Source organism: Pezoporus occidentalis, unplaced genomic scaffold (genome assembly GCF_034315485.1).
Source record: "Pezoporus occidentalis ecotype Australia unplaced genomic scaffold, CSIRO_AGI_Poc_V1 ctg230, whole genome shotgun sequence".
In the NCBI taxonomy this organism is placed as follows: domain Eukaryota; kingdom Metazoa; phylum Chordata; class Aves; order Psittaciformes; family Psittacidae; genus Pezoporus; species Pezoporus occidentalis.
The window spans coordinates 34,747-56,434 of record NW_026914181.1 but is presented as its reverse complement, the minus strand read 5'-3'; the positions used below and the strand labels follow the sequence as shown (position 1 = coordinate 56,434).

Here is a 21,688-nt window from a genome sequence, read left to right as displayed (position 1 = left end):
TTTCTGACTAAACCCAAACATTTCATAATAAAACACTGTTCTAAGACAGATCTGTACAGAAAACTACTGCTACAAATCAAATTTTGGAAGGGCTAACAAGAGCCAAATTATTTACCAAGAGTATCAGAAAAATCCTACGCTTAAAAAATATGCTAATAATATTATATACTATTCAACTTACTTAGATGTTGATCCTGTAAGCTGCATGCCTCTGTCCAGTAATGAACTGGCTGTGAGACCCTGTTTAACAATCTAGAAGTGCAAAGAAAATAAAAAAAAATACCTAAGGAATCCTCAAATAAAGATTCTCCTTACATTTTTTTTCTAAAAAGAATCTCTCATATGCAGATGCTACAACACTGTATACAGAAATCCCTGGGCTTATTTTTTTAAATGATCTGAGAGATTAGGTTACGAACTTTTTACATAGATAGCGACAAGTTGCTTTAAAAAAAGCCAAACAACTTCAAATACTAATCTATGAAAGATTTGCATGAAATCAAAGCTTTTGCTGCGAAGTAGTAATAGATAAAGTCCAGAGCTCAGACACCTATTTTTATATAATTTCCATTATTTTTCATGCATTATATATCTTTCATGTATATATATTTTTCATGTATTATATAATTTCCATTATTTTTCATGTATTTCATTTCAGCTTCCTTAAGCATGTATGCTCACATCACATGAGGAATACAAAAAATGAAAAGCCCAAACATTTACAAAATTTTTTTTTTTAATTTGAGCTTCAATTTTATTTTGAAATAAGGCATTTACTGCCTAGATTATACTTATTGGTATTAAGTGTACTGCTACTGAAGTTGTGTGTAACGCAAATTTTAAACAAAACTCAAATAATCCTTCAGCTGCATATCACTCAACAGGCAGTATTTTTAAGTGCAATAACGATAATTCAGAAATATATCCACAGAATTCTAACTCCATCTTTTCTGTTTCAGAACTTCCCAGCCACATAGCCCCATGATATGAAGTTAGAAATCCAAGGTATTCCTTAACTAAAAGCAAAGAATTTCCAAACTTCTCATAGCTTTATTTACACATCTGGTGTGCTAAGCAGTTTTAAGTAGTTTCAAATTCTTATTCCTTTCTCTACTCCTTTTTCCTCCACCTTCCATACCTTAAAAGTCGGGACAGAAAGTTGCTCAAAAGAGGATGAACTTTCTTCACTTGTTGGCGTGTCAAGGTCTAAAGGGCGATGTAATGAGGATTTTGAAGTTCTTTTGTTAGTTGGATGCTTTACTGACCAGTTGATCACCTGACACTGTGTAAGGTAATTTTGGTAACATGCCATTACAGGCTGCTGGGAAGTTATTTGCTCACGCTCCACAGTCTTCTCAGATTCCATGACGTATATGTTCTCAACATGCTCATCTTCTCCTCCCAGAGCCGAAACAAATGAAGCCTGGGAAGGATGAGTCTTAATTGGCAATGTTTTAACATCTTGACTAATTTCTCCATGGACTGTGCTTGTTAAGGGCCCTTCTACACTGTGATAAATAGACCCTCTACTATATTCAACTTTCTGAGCTTGCTTTTTTCTCTTCTTCCTCCCTGGATAGGTACCTGGACCTTCATCACTACTTATTGGTTCAAACTCTTCTGCTGCAGAAAAATAAGCTTCACTATCAGCCATTGACATACTGGAATCCATTGAACGATACTGATGAAATGAATTTGAATCTGCAGATGGAGTATATGGAAAAGAACCAAAGCTCCTCCTTTGCTTTGGGGAGTCCAAGACATTTTCATCACTGCGAGACACATCACTGCTGAACTGCACACCAACGGGAACAGGCTGCTTGTCTCCATAGAAGGCTGCTGTGAGGCTTTTGGTGCTCCCAAGCCTTGTGGAGCACACCGATGCCTGCCGTTTGAGTGGAGACCTCAGGGGAGACTGACCTACAGGCTTTTCCTGGGTGCCAGGGGATGCAGGGCTGCCCCCTGCACCCTCAACAGCAACACTGGAAACAAAAATTAAAGGTTCATTTGCTTATTTTCTTATTAATGATTCACCTGTTTGCATTATAGCAGATGTCAAACACTTCAGTGATTCCATGACTTTCTATTAACAGAGCAATTATTTCATTAATGCTGATTTCAGACTAAATTCTGCCACTTGTTAGTCCACTTTTCTACATATACAGGAAGAAAAATGAACATTAATGGCAAGTACTGTTGTCTCACACACTGAATTTTCTACCCAGATGAGGTAACCAGCCCCATTAGGGATTTAAAGTTGTATTCAAACTAGGGAATGCATTTCAGTAGTACCATTAGAAAATAACCAACACTTTATAAATTGCTGAATGTAAGGTTTTTTTCTGTCATAACATGTTCAAGAGTCAAATTATACTTCCACCTAGACAAAGAGTACTAACCTTCCATGACCATCTTCCCTTTTTGCACCAGACAAGAACTCCTTCTGTCCCAAATGATCCTCAGTAGTTGATGATGGACTGTCCTTCTCACCTGCAAGCAAGGGGAGCGCAGCACTAGAACTGCTTGTTTCCTCTGAAGATGATGAGGAGCTATGGGAGCGCAGTGGTACTTGTAGGCTCAGATGTTGTACTTTTCTTTCTGTTTCTGTACCCATAGATCTGTAATCCCAATCTTTTCTTTTTACACCATTTGCTTTACCTAGTATCAGAAACAGAAAAATTGAACATCTGGCAACACAACTGCAATGGTCTCTTCCCTGCCCACTGAAATAAAAATCAGTGTTACATAAAAGCCCTAGTTTTGAAATGCATACACATTCTAGCATGCTGTACTAACAAAACTGAATAAAATAATATCAGCAAAACATCAGATTGTCTTGGTAGACTGCTTTATATGCAAGTAGAACGGATGCAAGTTAAAAACTTCTTACTCAGAAAGCAGTCACACATCAATATAGAAGTTCCATATATGAAAGTGACTGTCTGCTCTTAGAAATGCCCATGCCACTACATGAGCTCTTGCACAAGAGCACAACAAGTACTACTCATTGACCAGAACTGGAAAGACTGAACACTAATGTGCAGTTAAGAAAATAGCTTCTAGGCAAAATCAAGTAAAATTAGAGTATGATGCATTCTCACCATCTAAAATTTTAGGAATCTCCTTTGTAATTATCCATTCTCCTGGCTGCAGTAAAGACTGTCCATAAAACATATCAGATTCTGCACTTGTACTTGAGAAAGCAGAGCTGCTTGAAGGTGTCAGTTCCTCAAGTTTGAAAAAATCTAGTCCTGTTAATGTGCCACCAAAGAATCGACAACCACCAAGACAGCCACACTTGTTCTTGCTTCTCTTGTTCCTCAGATTATCATCGGGCCACAAAAACCACAATCTGTACAAACACAGAAGAACAGAAAACAAAAACATAACCATGTCACCCTTAGTATGTTTAAATTCAGTGACAACAAGATTAAAAGATATCCCTCTCTTCTACGTGAACTCCTATTTCACCTAGCATGAAATGAGTAAGATTTGTATCTGAAACAGATGTCAGACACAAAAGGAAGCATCAGCTTCACAAAGGAGCAAACTACAAATGAATATGCAGTTCTCAGGCAACCATGCTCAGGCAGAGATTATGACCACCTGCCGTAACACATGCTTTCTCTCCACAGAGGCAAGCACTGCAAACACACTCCAAACTGGTGTAATGTTATTTATGCCAGAGGCAACTGCTGTTTGGGGAGACACACAAATCATAGTCACACCAGGCATCTTGTTCACAGCTGCTCACCAGCTTGCTTAGGACTCTTTAAGCCTGTTTTCAGTGCAGCCTCAGAACAGAAGACAAATTTGATTTCCGCCTCTCCCTGATCATCTTCTCTTACCTCTTAGTTCGGTTATCATGTGTTTCTAAGAAATGTCTCTGCACTTCATGTTTAGTAGGATGATCTGCAGCCAAAGCGATGTCAGCAGTGATGAGCCCCAAGTTGACAGAGCCAGCTTCCAGCCAATATGCCCTTCTTAATATCGGCTGAAGACCAGTTCTGCAATTGTTCACCTGCTCAACATACTGTCTCAGTTGAAAGTCTTGAACAGCAGCACTTACACCTGCTCCAACAGACTGGTTGTGGAGGTTGCAGTTTGCAATACGTATAGCACCCATCTGAAAACGTGATTTAAAACATGAACTCTGATAAGCCATGAGTGAAACAGAGAAAGGGTAGCCTCAAACCAGCTAACACACCACCTGCTACATTCCAGGAAGATCTCAGTAAACTGTTCTCTCAAAAAAAAACACCCCAGAGAACCAGGTTTATGTGCAAGCGTATGCACACACACAAAAGGCAGCAAGCTTAAAAATCAGCTTTAGCCAGCTCTGAATTACGAAAAACTCTATTTAGGAGTCTCCTTTTGTAAAGGGATCAAAAAAGAAAGCTCAACTTCGGACAGGTGTTGTAATGAATGCTTAAAAAAAATTAAACCAGCATGAAACTCTTCGTTGCCATCTAAAAAACAAGAACTGGAAACTTTCAAAATCAGATATCTTGAGTTTATATGGTTTATATCATATTTTCTTAGACTAAAACACTGATTACATACTTTGAATAAAAAAGCCGTATTAACTCTACAATTAATAAATACCTCTGTGAGACTGCCATGTAAAACACTGCAAAATACAAGAAATTCCACATCCTAAATCTTAACCAAGATCCACATGAATTGTGTTGTAGTAGTCCCTAGGCAATCACACTCTATTTCTTGTATTGGCATTAACTCAAGTAGTTTTGGTGAACCAAACAGGAGCCTGCATCTCACCTATTAAAGTACTGGCTGGAGCCAACCCTCTCCAAAGATAAACCAAAAGTTTTTGCTATACTTCTGTGCTTAACTGTGGAAACTGGTCACTGTACAAATAACCCAACTGCTCATACAGTATCTATCTTCCCCAGCACTGGTGTACACTAATAAAAGGTGGCATAGCCCTGCCTGTTAAGATTCTTGCTCATAATGGGAAGCTGTCCCAAAACCTTACATGTTAAATCTACATTTTGCAACCAAACTTATTAACGGACAGCACAACTACTGGTCTCTTGTACCACCATAGCACTTTTTTCTGTTGTTACCATAATTCAATTGTCTCAACTTACATTTTGCTACGTTGAGTAAATTATTCCAATTTTCTTTTGTATGATAGGATATCAGAGAGAATATCAGCTCCTCTCTGCTTATTCTGTTTTGAACAGCAGATATACAACGTAGTATTCTAGATTCAGTTAGGCAGTGCCCCTAATACTTCTCCCATCTCTACTAAAGATATATCTTCGAACAGCTGTATCACATAAGATGGTTAGGAGTTATCAAGCATCAACTTGTACAAAATCCCTATCAATCATTTCCAGTTGCTGAGTTATTAACTCACAGCGCAGGTTCTTATAAGCTCTCAAGTACAGACACTGACATTTATACTGCCTAGTGTTTTCTCACATTTTTTACACCAGTCCTGCAGCGTCCACTCTTATTTTGGCAGGCATCCACTCCTCCTTACCATTTTCTAAAATCATTAATGGAATTACCAAGCAAAAGCCAAACTAACTACTCCTGGCCCAGTCCAAGCCAACATTTTATCAACTGAAGTTTCAACAGATTTGTTTAGTCCATTGCATGTAAGCAAGCAATAAATTCAAATAGCTATTCTATTAAAAAAATACAAAGAACTCTATTGACAAAGAAATATTTTAATTGGTGTCAAGATAAATTATTTTTACCTTTATATTGGTGGCACAGCCATGTTCTACCACATACAGATCTGCTCCATCCATGGCTAAGCGTGTCATAGTGTACTTTAAGTCATCGGATGTTGGGCAAGGCCCAGGGACACAGTTCATCTGAAGAAAAAAAAAAAAAAAAGTAGCGTATGGAACTATAAGCTGTCAGCCTAAGTCTCCCACCAAAGAAAGTTTTCACCAACAGAGAATATGGGTTGAAAAATTACCACAGAAATGTGCTAAGAGCCCGAGGGGAAGTATGACCTTTTCCTCTTAAAGAACACTGGAGTATGCCTTTTGGCTCGTACCTGTCACAGCAGAGGTAAAACACTAGGCATGACTTCTGTGAATACCAATTCTCAAAGTAAATCATACAGCATGAAAACACTGTGCATCTCCTCGGGAAAATCCAGAGAATCACTTTTCTTTCTAAAACATGATTAGCTAAAATTTAACAAAGGGAACATCCAATCTTACTATATACTCCATGTTTCTTTAGAACCTTAAGGCTGGATTTCTAAACTGTTCCAAAGAACAGTTTTTAAGTACAAATACAAACTGGGCTGAGACTGGATTGAGAGCAGCCCTGAACAGAAAGACTTGGGTGTGCTGGTCCATGAGAAGCTCAGCATGACCCAGCAATGTGCACCTGCAGCCCAGAAACCAACCATGTCCTGGGCTGCATCCCCAGCAGCGTGACCAGAAGGTTGAGGGAGGGATTCTTCTCTAGTCCTCACTGGTGTGGGAAAATCACTGTTGGGGAAAAATTAGAAAAAACTGCGGTCTAACAGAAGTTGCAAAATACAGTTGTCACTTCCAAGATGGTAGGTATGCACGGAATCTACTCCACCATGTCTCCCTGGGCAACACAACCTATCCTAGAGGAGCAATGGAGGGTGGAGTGGAGTCGAGACACTGCAGCCAGGCTCTGTTGTACTCCCTGCAGGACTGGGAACTTGATGGTACCATGCAGCTGATAAGCCACATAGCAGCTATCAAATGGGAAGGAAAAGATGTTCGTTACTGAGCCAACAGCTGTGCCAAAATCACTTTTCTTAGGTGAACCTTGCTCATTATAATCTCATTATCACACTAACGCACACCTCCATCCCAAAGTTCCCACCTCCAAGGTACCACCACCCTTCACCAAGCATGCACTTTATATTTTTCATCGTCTCTCTCTTTAAATGAGAAGCGAGAGAATTTTACACCTATCAGTAATAAAAGAATATGTGACGGGAGTCACTCAAGCTCCACCTGAGAGGAAAGAAAAGTATAAAAGTGAATAACAGAGGCAGGGAGATAGGGCAGACTCCATCACAACTTCTGGGATCAGTCAACAGGCTGAACCTGTCTTCTCCCCCATAGGGACACCTATCGGGTAAGAGCTTTACATTTTATGTGCACAAAATAACTACCTCACTCCAGCTGCTCTTAGTGGTTATAGTCTGGCTGTGTATTGCTTCAAGCTTATTTTTGCAGACATTCCCTATCACCAGCAATCACAAACCTTAATTTGTCACAATTTTATATTAATTTAAGAGTGTTATTCTGTAAACTGTTAGTGTTAGTCCTTCATGGGCACTAGCAGTCACCAGCAGCGGGTAACATACTCAAATGAAGTGGGCAGACCCACTGAGGGGGTCCCCCTGATGCTGTTGGCACCTTTCCCATCACACATCAGTAGAATCACCCTCTGATCCAGCAGGACTGGTCGGGGAAGAGTCCCTATAATGGGACACTTACACTGGTGAGGCACAAGGGTCTCTGCTGTCCTGGAGCACTGACAGATCAAACACTAGTGGTCAAGAAAATCTTCCCCCCTTTCACACAACACCTGGTGAGACCCCACCTGGAGTACTGCGTCCAACTGTGTGGTCCCCACACAAGAGGGACATGAACCTGCTGGAGCAAGTCCAGAGAAGGCCACAAAGACATTCTGAGGGCGGGAGCACCTCTGCTACGATGACAGGCTGAGAGAGTTGGGATTGTTCAGACTAGAGAAGATAAGGCTCAGGGAAGACCTAAGAGTAGCTTTCAAAGCCTGAAGAGGGCCTACAAGAAACCTGGAGAAGGACTTTTTACAAGGGCATGTAGTGACAGGACAAGGAGGAATGGCTTTAAACTGAAAGAGAGGAGATTCAGATTAACTATTAGGAAGAAAGTCTTAACTGTGAGGGTGGTGAGGCACTGGCACAGGTTGTCCAGAGAAGCTGCAGCTGCCCCATTCCTGGCAGTATCCAAGGCCGAGAGGGATAAGGCTTTGAGCAACCTGGTCTAATGGAAGGTATCTCTGCTCATGGCAGAGAGGTTAAAATTAGATGATATTTAAGGTCCCTTCCAGTACAAATCATTCTACTATTCTATGAACCTGTGCAAATAGAGCAAGCAATTAAGAAAGGTGAAAGGTTACCTTAGAGTCACAAAACCGACGATCAATTCCATGCTGGCACATTATTATAGATTTTGGCCTTTCCAGTTCAAACTCCCGGCACACCACATGAAACACAAAGGTCTGGCCCCATTCCAGGAGACATGTAAGCTGTAAGCAAATAACAACACATTGTCCAGTAGTAAGTACACAAAATGAACTTCCAGTATTCCACAGAGGATTCAATGAACATTACCAATTGTTGGGAGCAGGAATAAAAACAAAGAAAAGACTCCACCATAACATTCTGGCTGCATTACCTTGCCTACACACAGTCTATTTCCTGTTACTCAAGACTGATTTTTATTTGTGTCTGGGCCACAACATGCAAGTCTGTAGTTTGTCATGGAAAACACTGCGACATAAAACAATTTCCTAATCATTTCTTAATGTAGCAAAAAAGCTTTTGCTATTTCAGTCAACTAAGAACTTCATTGTAAAGACAGAGCTCCCCTTAATTTACCTTAAAAAATACTTGGAAATACTCTATACCATAAGTTAAATGCCAGACTTCCTTGTACATAATTAACGAAGTTACATTTAGAGAGCACAGGAGGAAACTGGCTAAAAGAACATTGCTCCCTAGACCTAGTCATTAGACCACTGTTGATTTAAGTCTTATATAGAGTTAGCTTATTCATAAAGGAAATGATTTATGACTGTCTGTCTCTATTAGGAGAGGGAAATGGGTTTTCTTTGGCTAGCCAAAGGAAAGGGCACTTAAAATCAGCAGTAATTTAAATAGAATTTAATATAGCTGTGACTGAGACCACAAAACTTCTCCTCCTCCCTTTGGTGTTGTCCCTTCACAGATTCTTGCAATACATCACAGTACTGGAGGGAAAAAAGCCAATGACTCTGAAACAGCAAATGCAAGTTCTGCTCCACAGCAGTGCTAGCAACAAAAAAAAAATAAAAATCCTGTATGAAGCATACAACCGAGAATGGCTTTGTAGCGAAAGAAAAGCTTTAAGGTGCATTAAGCATTTAAAAATGTTCTCTAACCTTAGAGTACTTTGAATCAAGTAGGTTTGATTTTGAAGCATAGAGAAGTGGAGTAACTACTATAGCTTATTTAAATCAGTGGTAGCATTTTGGGAAATACTGCCACAAAAGTCTTTATATGTACCATAAAAATGTATCTGGAGTCTATTCTTTAGATTTACTGAAATCACTTGTATGCCTTTCTTTGGTTTTATTTGCTGCAGAAGTCTCCTAACGAAACACATGTTTAATCCTAGAAAATAACTCCAGCTTTTAGAGGAATATGGTGATGTAAAAGATGTGGGGAACAAATAAACCAAACAGTAACTACTAAACAGATTTTGTGTACTTTTCTCACGTCTCAGAATACACTGACAAAGAAACATTTTTTTAAATATCTGGCAGCCTGCACCACAAATAGATCAAACTGATCTGCCTATTGTGTACTTTAATACATCTAGAAAAATAAAAGCAACATAAATGGCAAAACTAAAATAAGTGCTAAGAAAATCTAATACTGTGAAAGAAAACAACTGAACTTCTGCAGTGAGCAGCATGACTGAGCTACCACCTACTCTCCTGAGACACACCCATACTATATTCCCACAAATGATCTCATTTAACGCCTTCTTTAAAATGTGCTTTGTCCATAGCTTTCTATGGAAAGGCAGAACTTTATTTGCAAAGTAAATTCTCACCAGATGCTCAACTTGATATCCTTATTGCTGGCAGCATCCCTTCATGCAAATGCCTACATATATCCAAAAAACCTTACAGCTGAGGGATATCAAATTGCCTTTCAGATTGCAATCAAAATTGAATACTTCATTTGTCCTTCCCAGAGAGTTACCCAGCAGGGGTAACAAACCTGCATCTCCAGAAGTCAGCATTACAAGATAAAAGTAACCTCAGAGAACGTCACAGACAACTAAGTCATCTCATACTTAAAACTTTTGAATGGATTTTCCTTTCTCCTCCTCACCAGGTTACCTAGTTTATGGCTGAAGGCATCTCAAAACACCTTCTCTATTTACAGATTAAACCTGCTTAAAAGTGCCTAAAGATACTGTGGTTGCCTTTCTAATCAGTAGTAAAGTACATTAACATACACAGATGTAGCGCACCTGTGTCTACATATAGCAACAACAGTGTTCATTACTGATTTGACCAGTTACATTACCCTTTCAAATTCTTACATAACACTAGCCACTGTTACATCTAGATTGACAATGAATATCAGATTAAGCCCTTTTGCTATCTCCTATCCATTTATAGAAATTATTAGATTTTCAAACTATAAAATTAAGGCTACTTAAGGCAGGGATGCATCCAAATTCAGCTGAGATGATGTGCTTTCCAAAAATCAGTGCTACCCCAGTTATACAAGAAAGAAGAAAGGTAATTATGTTGAATTTAGCTTCTAGTAGTACCTGGGGTGCTGTAACTTTGGCTGTAAGACTTCCAGCCTGTACATCTATAAGCCACGCATATTCTAAAGTATCACTTCCAAGAGGCAGGCCTTCCGCTGAAAACATCGCATGAGCACGCAACTGCAGACCTGACAGGCTGATATGGCCCTCCCGAAGAACTTCATCCACTGCAGGTCGCTGTTAAAGACAAGGAAGTTTAAGTTAATATTTACAAAGAATACATTAATACAAAGTGCAAAAACTGTGTAACCAGAGATAGCTGATTGCACATTCACCTGCACCTCTTAAATCCTGTTGACTTCTGTACAGCTGGACAGCCTCAAGACTTCTCAGCATTACCCACACAACAACATTTATGCAAATGTTAGGATTTGTTGCAAGAGAAGTTTACCTAACCTAAGTTTGTTTTAATTTTTAGCAACCATCATCAACAACCTCCTCTTAGTGAAATCCACAGTGACCTTTAGACACCATCTGTTAAATATTACAGCAATAAAATATAACAAATGAATTGAAAAACATGCTTAACAATGGGAGTGATCAAAAGCTTAAAAACCATGACTTATGAAAGTCTGCTACTATCAGAAAGTTGACACATTATATAAAAATAAAAAGACCATGACTGTAATACTTTTCAAAAGAATATTACTCCAACAGCCAGAGAAATAAACAAAAAGATACATACACAAGCACAGACATACACCAGAAATTTGTGACTGTGTGGAACTAAGCTGTGGATTAAAGCCCGGAAGTAAACAGCTAAACTTCTCTTTCATTCAGTTTTTCCAGCTTGTTATCTTGCCTGGTTTGGTTTTCACTGTCAGCAAACCCTCTGGAGTTGCTTAATTAAGTAAAAACAATCCCCATTCTTTTGATATCACCAGTGACCTATGTCTCAATTCAGACGCTATTTCAGAACAACATAAATGGGAAGCATAAAGCAATGATACTTGCCCTACTAGGCAGAGCAACAATTCCTGTTCTCTATATATTACTACTGTAAACTTCTCACTTTAAGATTGAACTGGGAACTAGGAAACAGCATTTTTGAGATACATACTGTGAGTAAAGGGTGAATTTATTAAAACACAAAATATTAGTGTTTCCAACATTAAATGGAAAGAATTAATACCAAACACTAGGTAACAGTAACACACATAACTGATCAAAACTTTCTTCACAGTATTTTTAAAAACATGCTCTGCATTTTTATTATTTCTACCAAAAGAAATTCACAGGCAGAAGTCTTATTTGTCTGAATCAAAATAAATCCAACCAGAGAGAGCATATAAAACCTAAGGCAAGGTACATAACCACAGCGTTACTAAGTCTAAACTGCAAGAATACTGAAGAAAAACCATGCAATAAGTCATGACTGGGAAATCAAATAATAATGAAATAAAAAGAGGTTTTCCCTGCAACCTCATTTCTGCTTCCTTATACATATTAACTGCAATACAATAATTAAGTGACAGTTTTGAAAAACATTTAAGGGTCTCATTCAGTGCACAAAACAAACTGTATTCTTAAATAAGCAGCTATTCAAATGCTTGGATACCTCATAGCATAAAGAAACAAAACAAAAAATACAAAAAACTTCCAGCAGATCTGTATCCAGCAGATCCAGTTCCAACGTAACTGGAAATTTAGGAGATGCATTTTTTCATTATATAAAGGTTTGTATGTTCAAGCTGTAACTGTAATCAGTATCAAATGCACCTTCTGATAACTTCATTTAGTTGAAAAACAAGCCCTACAATCCAGATACTTAGCTCTTGACAAAAGCTATGAAGAAAACAGAATTTTGTCTGCCACCTTGTTGTCAGTACATCCAATTTCTGCAGCTATCTCAAAAGCCAACTCTATTAATCCCATATAGATTATGCATCTGCAATTCCTGTGACGTCACACCATCACTTTCTTCAGACTGCTGCTGAAGACAACTGCAGCACTGCAACAAAAACCCAAGATGTGTAGATTCTACATTCTCACTGAGAATTTCCTCTTTACTAACCAGAGGTCGACAGAATAACATCTCAAAAACCTAAGGGCTAATGTGGAACTTCTTAAGATCACAGAATCAAGCAAGTTGGAAAAGACCTTTAAGATCATCAAGTCCAACTGTTCCCCAGCACTGCCAAGTCCATCACTAAATCATGTCACCAAGGGCCTCCTCTACATGGTTTGTGAACACTTCATGGACAGTGACTCCACCACTTCCCTGGGCAGCCTGTTCCAATATCTGATCGCCCTCTCTCACACCACAACAAGAAATTGTTTCTAATCTCTGTCATATAACTTTTTGCCATCACGAAAGTTCATTGCTTCCGATTCCTTTATCTGTCAGTCTACAGCCAGTGGTTATACTAAAGGTATTCTGTGCTTGTGGCACATTTGGAAAGACTAAACAAGCATGAACCAAATCTTTCATTAGCTTACTGACATAAGAGTAAAAAAAAAAATAGGGTGACATACATCTTCATCCATATACAGTATTCCAGTTTTCAAACAGTGTAATGTGTGTAAGATAATTTCACATAGGCCATCAGCAGCAATGTATTTCAGGACACAGCAATTGAAAACAATATGGTCTGTAAGGCACAGTAAGTATCATTGCTTTTAATGAAACTAATACGTGCATAAACAAAAACAAATACAATTTTAAGATCATGTCAACTTCCACAACAGAGACACACACACTCAAACATGTAAAACCAACTTACTACCTGATAGTTGTCATTCAGAAACAAGTTCACTGGAGATAGCACGAGTTGAAGCATTGTTTCCCTAAATCCTTTCTTCATCTCAAAACACAACCTTTCCAAGAAAGCTGTAGGGCACTCAGGACCATCTGGACTGCAATGCTAAAATGAAAATTAAAAACATCTTTTGCAGAAACTGAAAACCCACAACATGGCTGAAATTTTAAGATTAGAAGCAAACCTGTGAGCAGGAAGCATACTAATTCTCCTACAAGTGGATACTTCAAAAGAAGCATGTGCAACTTCAAAAGCCTTTCCACAATTTCATAACCAGCAATTCAAACCCATTTGGGCAAACCCAACATATTTTTATCTGGGTTCTTACTCCCAGGGATTCCTCAGAATGCAGGTGCACAGAGCAGAATGCACCATTAGGAGACAGTCTTGCTAATTTGCAGATAAACCATAACGGTCCATCATCAAAAATATAAGTTTACTGAATAAAAATCATGTTAAAAGTTATCCAGTTCTGCCTCCCAGAAAAGCAAAATAAGTTATATCGCAAATTGGTTCAGATAACCACAGTTTTAGTAGAAAGTATACACACACTTTGGTAGGTGCCACCCTAACTTCATGTTCCAAGGAGTTAAATTTAACTCTGGATTATAAAACTAGAGTAAAAAAAAAAAACAAACCATGAAGGAACTTATTTTAATATTCTAAAGTACTTACCACTGGTAGTCGCCCATGTACTTTGTACAAATTCACAAGCACAGTGATATCCCATGGGCGTAAAGTAAGTGGGTGAACTGGCTTGACTGAACTTTCATTTTCTTTTTTGTCATTCTCAACTCCAACAGCTGTCCATCCAGAGCTCGAAGACGTTGATAGTGACAAAACAGGGCTTGAAATAACTTCTTCAAAATCAGTGTACATGTCATCTTCTCCAAAATAGTTTTCCTAGGAAAAAGAACAATTATGAACATATGGAAAACAAAGCAAAAACATACAGGCAAAGTAATGAAATACAAATCCAATCTTTCTATGTTAGTCCTCCCTAAAATAAGCAGCATAGCTACAACCTATAACTGAGGAAATATACATATACATACTTATATTTTTAAAATACATACTTATTATACATACGTACATTAATGAAAAATCGTTACCTTAAATAAGCCTCTCAGTAGTTCTCAAAGTACTGATATTCTACATGCATGCAATACCAATAACAATTCTGAAATACTACTACTGACATTTTAAAACAGATTTTGTGCTTTTAGAGAACTTGGAGAGCAATAAGACAAAACACATCCTGCAGGATGCTACTCTCATCCAACCTTCTGAAATCAGCAGGTTTCAAAGTCATAAACATGCTCACAAAATATTAGTTTATAAACATTTCTCCCCTTGGGTCTAAAACTCGCCTGGTTTCTAAGCAAATCCCCTGCAATTATCTAAGACCAAAGTAAGGAAGTAACTTTGCCAAATTCTACTGGAAACAGAAAATCCATTGATAATCAAAAAAAAAGCAAAACACAAATAAACAAAATAATCAACTTCCTGATTTAAGTGCATCAGGAACACATTTCTGATAATTTGTCACCTCCTCACCACCTAGGGGGAAAAAAAAAAAAAAACACACCCAAAAAAAAAAAGGAGCATCTCTCAAGAAGAATTTCCTGAATGATGCAGGTTATATTTTCTTGTTAATTCAGTACATGGGAAGTGCTGGGGACTCAACATTCTGTGAAGCAAAATCCTTTCTGACCAAAGAGAAACATGGTTACGGCCTGGCACAAGCAATCCAGGAGGTTCCTTGATTGTGTGGAAGACAACTTCCTTCTGCAAGTAATAGAGTAACCAACAAGGAGAGGTGCCATGCTTGACCTCGTGCTCACCAACAGGGAAGGGCTCGTTGGAAATGTGATGCTCCAGGGCAGCCTTGGATGCAGCGATCATGAGATGCTCGAATTTGAGATCCTCAGGACAGTGAGAAGAGCATGCAGCAAGCTCACTGCCCTGGACTTCAAAAGAGCAGACTTTGGCCTCTTCAGGAACCTGCTTAGTAAGGTTCCATGGGATACAGCCCTAGAGGGCAGGGGGGCCCAAGACTCTTGGTTGATATTCAAGGATCACCTGCTACAAGCTCAGGAGTGTTGCATCCCAACAAGAAGGAAGTGCAGCAGGAGGGCCAGGAGACCTCCTTCGATGCATAAGGAGCTGCTGAGGAAAATTCAAATGAAAAACGAGGCTTATAAAAGGTGGAAGCAAGAACAGGCGGCCTGGGAAGAGTACAGGGATGTTGTCCAGGAATCTAGGGACCAAGTTAGGAAAGCTAAGGCCCAGTTAGAAGTACATTTGGCTAGAGATGTTAAGGATAACAGGAAGGGATTCTACAGGTATGTAGCAAAAAAAAAAAAAAAAACAGACAACGTAGGCCCCCTCTGGAAGCTCTCGGGAGAACTGGCTACACAGGATTTGGAGAAGGCTGAGGTTCTGAAGGACTTCTTTGCCTTGGTCTCCACTGGCAAAGGCTTTGACCAAACCACCCAAGTCTTGGAACGTAGCCGCAGAGACTGTGAGAATGAAGACCTTGGGCCCACTGTAGGAGAGGATCTGGCTCGAGACCATCTTAAAAACCTGTACGTGCACAAGTCCATGGGTCCTGATGAGATCCATCCGTGGGTCCTGAAGGAGCCACTCTCCATCATATTTGAAAAATCATGGCAGTCAGGCGAAGTTCCTGACGACTGGAAAAAGGGAAATATAACCCCCATTTTCAAGAAGGGGAAAATGGATGACCTGGGGAACTACAGACCAGTCAGTCTCACCTCTGTGCCTGGCAAAATCTTGGAGCAGATTCTTCTGGAAGGCATGCTAAGGCACATGAAAATCAACGAGGTGCTTGGTGACAGCCAGCATGGCTTCACTAAGGGGAAATCCTGCCTGACCAATTTGGTGGCCTTCTATGATGGAGCTATGGAACTGACAGATGGGGTAGAGCAGTTGATGTCATCTACCTGGACTTGTGCAAAGCGTTCGGCACTGTCCCACACGACATCCTTGTCTCTAAATTGGAGAGACATCAATTTGATGGATGGACCACTCGGTGGATAAAGAACTGGCTGGATGGCCGCACACAGAGTTGTGGTCAATGGCTCAATGTCCAGATGGAGACCAGTAATGAGTGGTGTCCCTCAGGGATCAATGTTGGGACCAGTCTTGTTCAACATCTTCGTCGTTGACATGGACAGTGGGATTGAGTGCACCGTCAGCAAGTTTGCCGATGACACCAAGCTGTGTGGTTCAGTTGATATGCTGGAGGGAAGGAATGCCATCCAGAGGGACCTCGACATGCTTGTGAGGTGGGCTGATGCCAACCTCATGAAATTTAACCATGACAAGTGCAAGGTCCTACACCTGGGTTGGAGCAATCCCAGGCACAGCTACAGGCTGGGCAGAGAAGAGATTCAGAGCAGCCCTGTGGAACAGGACCTGGGGGTGCTGGTCGATGAGAAAATGAAGATAAGCAGGCAGTGTGCGCTTGCAGCCCAGAAAGCCAACCATATCCTGGGCTGCATCAAAAGGAGCGTGACCAGCAGGTCGAAGGAGGTGATCCTGCCCCTCTACTCTGCTCTTGTGAGACCTCACCTGGAGTATTGTGTGCAGTTCTGGTGTCCTCAACATAAAAAGGACATGGAACTGTTGGAACAAGTCCAGAGGAGGGCCACGAGGATGATCAGGGGACTGGAGCTACTCCCGTATGAAGATAGGCTGAGAAAGTTGGGGCTGTTCAGCCTGGAGAGGAGAAGGCTGCATGGACACCTCATAGCAGCCTTACAGTACCTGAAGGGGGCCTATAGGGATACTGGGGGGGGACTCTTCATAAGGGACTGTAGTGACAGGACAAGGGGTAACAGGTTAAAACTTAAACAGGAGAAGTTTAGATTGGATATAAGGAGGAAATCCTTTCCTGTTAGGGTGGTGAGACGCTGTAATGGGTTGCCCAGGGAGGTTGTGAATGCTCCATCCCTGGCAGTGTTCAAGGTCAGGTTGGACGAAGCCTTGGGTGAGATGGTTTAGTATGAGGTGTCCCTGCCCATGGCAGGGAGGTTGGAACTAGATGATCTTAAGGTCCTTTCCAACCCTAACTATTCTATGATTCTATGATTCTACTTCATTCATTTTTAGAAAGTAATTCAGTTCCTCAGCCTCTCATGTTGACAGAAATATTCCAACTACTACAAGCTCCACTGGTGATTTGTGGGATGCAGATAAATGAGTACTAGACAGAACATTAAACTGAAACAGATTCGAATCTTACGAATTTTCTTGCTCTCCTCCTTCCTTTTTCTGTGCCTTGTTTTCTAAATCTTCTCTGCTCTTTTGTAAGTACAAGTCTGCAGCACAAGCAAGCAAAGAGGAAGTGTACAAGGAAAAATAAGCAACTAGGAGTACCCATGTCCTTGAAAAAGGTCTGTGGAAACGGGAGGCTCATTATCGGCCTGGGAATAATGACTCCTGTGGATATATAATTATACCATCTAGTACTGAGTCTCTGAAGTATTCTTAGTGTTACTGCATATGAATTAAGCATTGCTCTGTGGCCAAATCAAAAAACCCTCAGAAGTTAAGCAAAGCTTATTTGCTCTGCTTTTCAGCAAAGCGAAAAGGTTATAACACAGACTTTGAAATATTTATTATAAGGCAGACCCAGCAGAGGGTGCTAAGAATTTCAGTAACTAACTCCTGGTACCTTCTTATGGGGAGGCAAGGACCTATAAATCATTCATTCCCACCCAGTAAGCCCTTCAGTCAGAAACAGTGTTACACTGAAAAACTACACAACGGAAGGCTTAACAAAACTGCATGAACGAAGCACATCTAGGAAACAATCCCTCATGTATTAAAAAAGATCAATTAAAATTAGCTGAAAACAACTATTCAACCTCAAGTCAGGAAAACAAGCATAAAAAAACACCCTTGGAAATCTGTCAGAGATGCTGCCAGCACAGCTGGGCAAAAAGATGAACACACAGTCACAGAAATAGTAAAAAGTACAATAAATGCACATTTTCAAAAAATGAGCTATTTACCTAAAATTTCTCTTGAGATTTAGAAGATAAAAGCTAGATTTAAGCTGAGAAATCCTCATCTCTAAAAACTAAATCATAGAATCGACGGATCTAACATAGCACTCTTTACATATACCTCCAGATGCAAAGTGCAATGAAGAAGTGCTGCTGTGCTTGGAAAGACAAAACTATCTCATGAATTTATGGGCTCAAAAAAAAGGAGCTCAATAAACTAGTCAAACATTGATACATTTCCTCAGGAGTAGAGGAAATTAAGTCTTCCAGATGCAACACTGACCTAATCTTAATCCTATTATTTTAGTGGCAACATGAAGAAATAATGAGGATACTTGCAAGCCCTATACTCTGTAAAAATTTAATATTTTCTGCTATTCTTTGCTTACACACAATGCCTTCTATAAATTTATAATGACTGTTTCAGTATGAGTCCTGACACTAATCACCTGTCTCAGAACATTCCTAGTTCTCCGACTCAAACTGAAAGCCTCCAGAAACATTACTTTAGCCTAGTCCTGAATAAGCCAACACAGACCTTTAAAACAAACAAAAACTCCCCTAAAACCCATCAGAGAAAAAAAAAAACAAAAGAAACAACCAAAAGCCAACCACATGACTGTAAGTCAAATAGAAGCAATATGTTCAGTCACTTCTGCTTTTGTCTCAACAAGGCAGGTGAGGGACTTAGGAAGAAACAACTGTTTTCAGCCACCCAACAATGGAAGAGGACATAACCTAAGCAATATGCACAAACATTTTGAAGCATAATAGACTAACATGAAGAAAAGGATGAAAAACTCTTCTTCAATATTGACTGAAGCAGCTTTTAAAATTACATTATTCTCATATTCTTCTCCCTTCCCCTCCACGATCCTGTTTCCAGAAATTTCACAGAATCTAATTTAGCAAAAACAAAACCAATTAGGACACTCTGCAGAACTTAAAATGCCCTTAAAATGCCCATGGGTTTTGATAGACATTTGCATAAAAGTGGTTGTAAAAAAGAACCCCATTAATATTATTAGAGCTGATATTATTTTATTTTCTTTTTAGTACTGCAGAAGTCAAAGAAAAAATTTTCCACACATGAAGTCTAGAAACACTTTCTTTGAAAGGAAAATTACGGTGATATGGGTCGACATATATACATATTGGAAATCTCCTCATAACCCTGTGCCAGCAGAATTCATCGCAGCTATGCCACATCACCAACTAAAGTCATTGAATAGTACTTGTAAGAACTTTTCAGCTAAATCCATGTATTCTGAGGAATTATTTATTTCCCTTTCCTACATTTGGCCCTCCATAAATTTTGTAAGTCTCTTTCCTATGCCTACCTTTATGGACAGAAAGGCTTTGAGCAGGGGTCCATATAGAGTTATCTGAGAATCTGCAGAGAGTTCCAGTTCCACATGGAGCTTATCTGGGGGCAGCTCTGAGGGGTCAAGGGGAACACGGGTTGAAGCTGTGGGAGATGAAATCATACTGTCGGCTGTTTTCTGCGATGGCCTTAGCACGGATAACATTGTTTCTTCCATTTCTGACACTTCGGAGCAAAATAAAGAAGAAAACAGATTTTGATTACAAGTGAGACTTCCAATGAACAGAATTCTGCAAATAGGAATATGTATTAAATATGTTACTTTCTGCAGCTAATTTATATAATTTTTATAATTATGTTAAGAAGTTCATGCTACAAGAACTGGTTTCTCACATCTAGTAACTATGGGTCAGCAGGAAAATACAGAATATTTTAGTCAATGTTAATTATGCAAGAGAAAAACAATCCTTCAAGTTCCAAAAAAGCATCCAATTTATTTATCTAGCTCTTCAAGTTAAACAAAGACATGCTTTCATTACAGTGCAGTAGATTTCCCACAACCACACAGCTACTGCAGAATAAACAAAAGTGAATAAACAGGAAAATTACAAAAGTTATATTAAAAACCTATTCTGAACCAATAGCTCTGTAGGCCAAAACTTCCTCTCAAATAATTCAATTATTCTAGACACAAAACAGTTTGCAAATTCAAATCTTTCTTTTCTTTCTATTTGGAGTTAGGGAGAAGAAAGCATTTTGTCTTTTTCTAAGTGAGGAAAGGTGACAAGACAGAAGTGCTTTGAGGATGTGAAGTGATTGCTGGGAAGAACTCTATGGGAAAACTGCAGAAAATTAATGCTCTACATGGAATAAGATTTCAGGTGCCAGTTTAACTGGAAGAACTGACACATAGAGAAATACAGTGAATACACACCTGCAGCCAGAAAACCTTCAAGGCTTTAATTTATTATTGCCTACAATGCTTGCTCTGTGCTTGCATTATGCTATGTGTTATAAATTAGCTAAACACTGCAGTGAGATGACCACTTTTTCGTAAGCTGCATTTCATGTAATGCAACGTACTGGTTTCTGAGAGCCTTAAAGGGTTCCATCAATTGACTTAAAATAAAATAAAGATGTTTCTATTGTAACAAACACATTCTATCAGCATCACAGATTAGAAGTGATCTGGACTGTGCTGGATTATTCATTGAAGGAAGCTGCAGACAAAATTACCTGTGCATGTAAAAAATTAGAAAAGCAGGTTCAATTGCCACAATTACTAGCACATGTTTTCAAATTTGAAGTAGGCACAATTGACATAAGCTGACAGAGTCTCACAAGAGCACTTAATGAACATCTGCAAGATGAATTTCACTTTTTCTGCTTCGTCCTCTAAAATTTCAGTTCTTTTAGATTTGAATATTTGGAACTAAAAACCTAAAAATGCTACTCAGCATGTCTTCTAACACCTGCTGATTGAGGCCCATCCAAATTAGCCCTCATTATTCTTCTAATACCTTTCCTTCATCATTTCTGCTTTTAGCATCTCAACCTGAAAGACTTTAATGTAATCCCCATGATTTCCTGCATACTTCCCTCTGCACAAAAAGGAACTTACATTTATCTCTGCATTTAAGTATTTTATAACTTTTTTTTTCAAGCACATACTTAGAGAATATTTTATACTTAGAAAAGTTGTTTAGACATTTATATTTAACTATTCTGATGAAGAAATTATTGACAGACTGACCAGTCTAACACTTGCATCAGGTGGCCATGCTTCACTTCAACAGTGGTAGCTACAACAAAATCTCACAGTTTCATATCCATAAAGGAAAGACCACGTTGTCATATCTCATATATAGTGTATTTAATTATTTTAATCATAAGAGAACATCATAACATCCAAAGGAAAAAAAGCTTAGAAAGGCTAAGGAATAAGATACTGCCAAAAAAATACTGTACTTCATATTTAACATACCAAGTGATAGG

The 21,688-nt window shown here is 39.1% G+C and overlaps 1 protein-coding gene across 18 annotated transcripts in view; it reads right to left on the bottom strand.

Moving 5' to 3' along the window:
- The window catches only part of BLTP1 (bridge-like lipid transfer protein family member 1), a 117,148-nt gene that overhangs the window by 61,222 nt on the left and 34,238 nt on the right, over window positions 1-21,688 (bottom strand). For 15 of the 18 annotated variants that reach the window (XM_062621642.1, XM_062621624.1, XM_062621625.1 and 12 more), the window contains 11 exons: window positions 19,710-19,918; window positions 14,009-14,236; window positions 13,298-13,438; window positions 10,575-10,751; window positions 8,143-8,271; window positions 5,730-5,849; window positions 3,849-4,126; window positions 3,102-3,352; window positions 2,400-2,658; window positions 1,139-1,982; window positions 182-252 (listed from right to left, as the gene is read on the bottom strand). In XM_062621642.1, the coding sequence (XP_062477626.1) occupies window positions 182-252; window positions 1,139-1,982; window positions 2,400-2,658; window positions 3,102-3,352; window positions 3,849-4,126; window positions 5,730-5,849; window positions 8,143-8,271; window positions 10,575-10,751; window positions 13,298-13,438; window positions 14,009-14,236; window positions 19,710-19,918 (2,707 nt within the window). The remainder of the gene's footprint in view (window positions 1-181; window positions 253-1,138; window positions 1,983-2,399; window positions 2,659-3,101; window positions 3,353-3,848; window positions 4,127-5,729; window positions 5,850-8,142; window positions 8,272-10,574; window positions 10,752-13,297; window positions 13,439-14,008; window positions 14,237-19,709; window positions 19,919-21,688) is intronic. The other 3 variants (XM_062621627.1, XM_062621628.1, XM_062621637.1) reach the window with 1 other exon arrangement.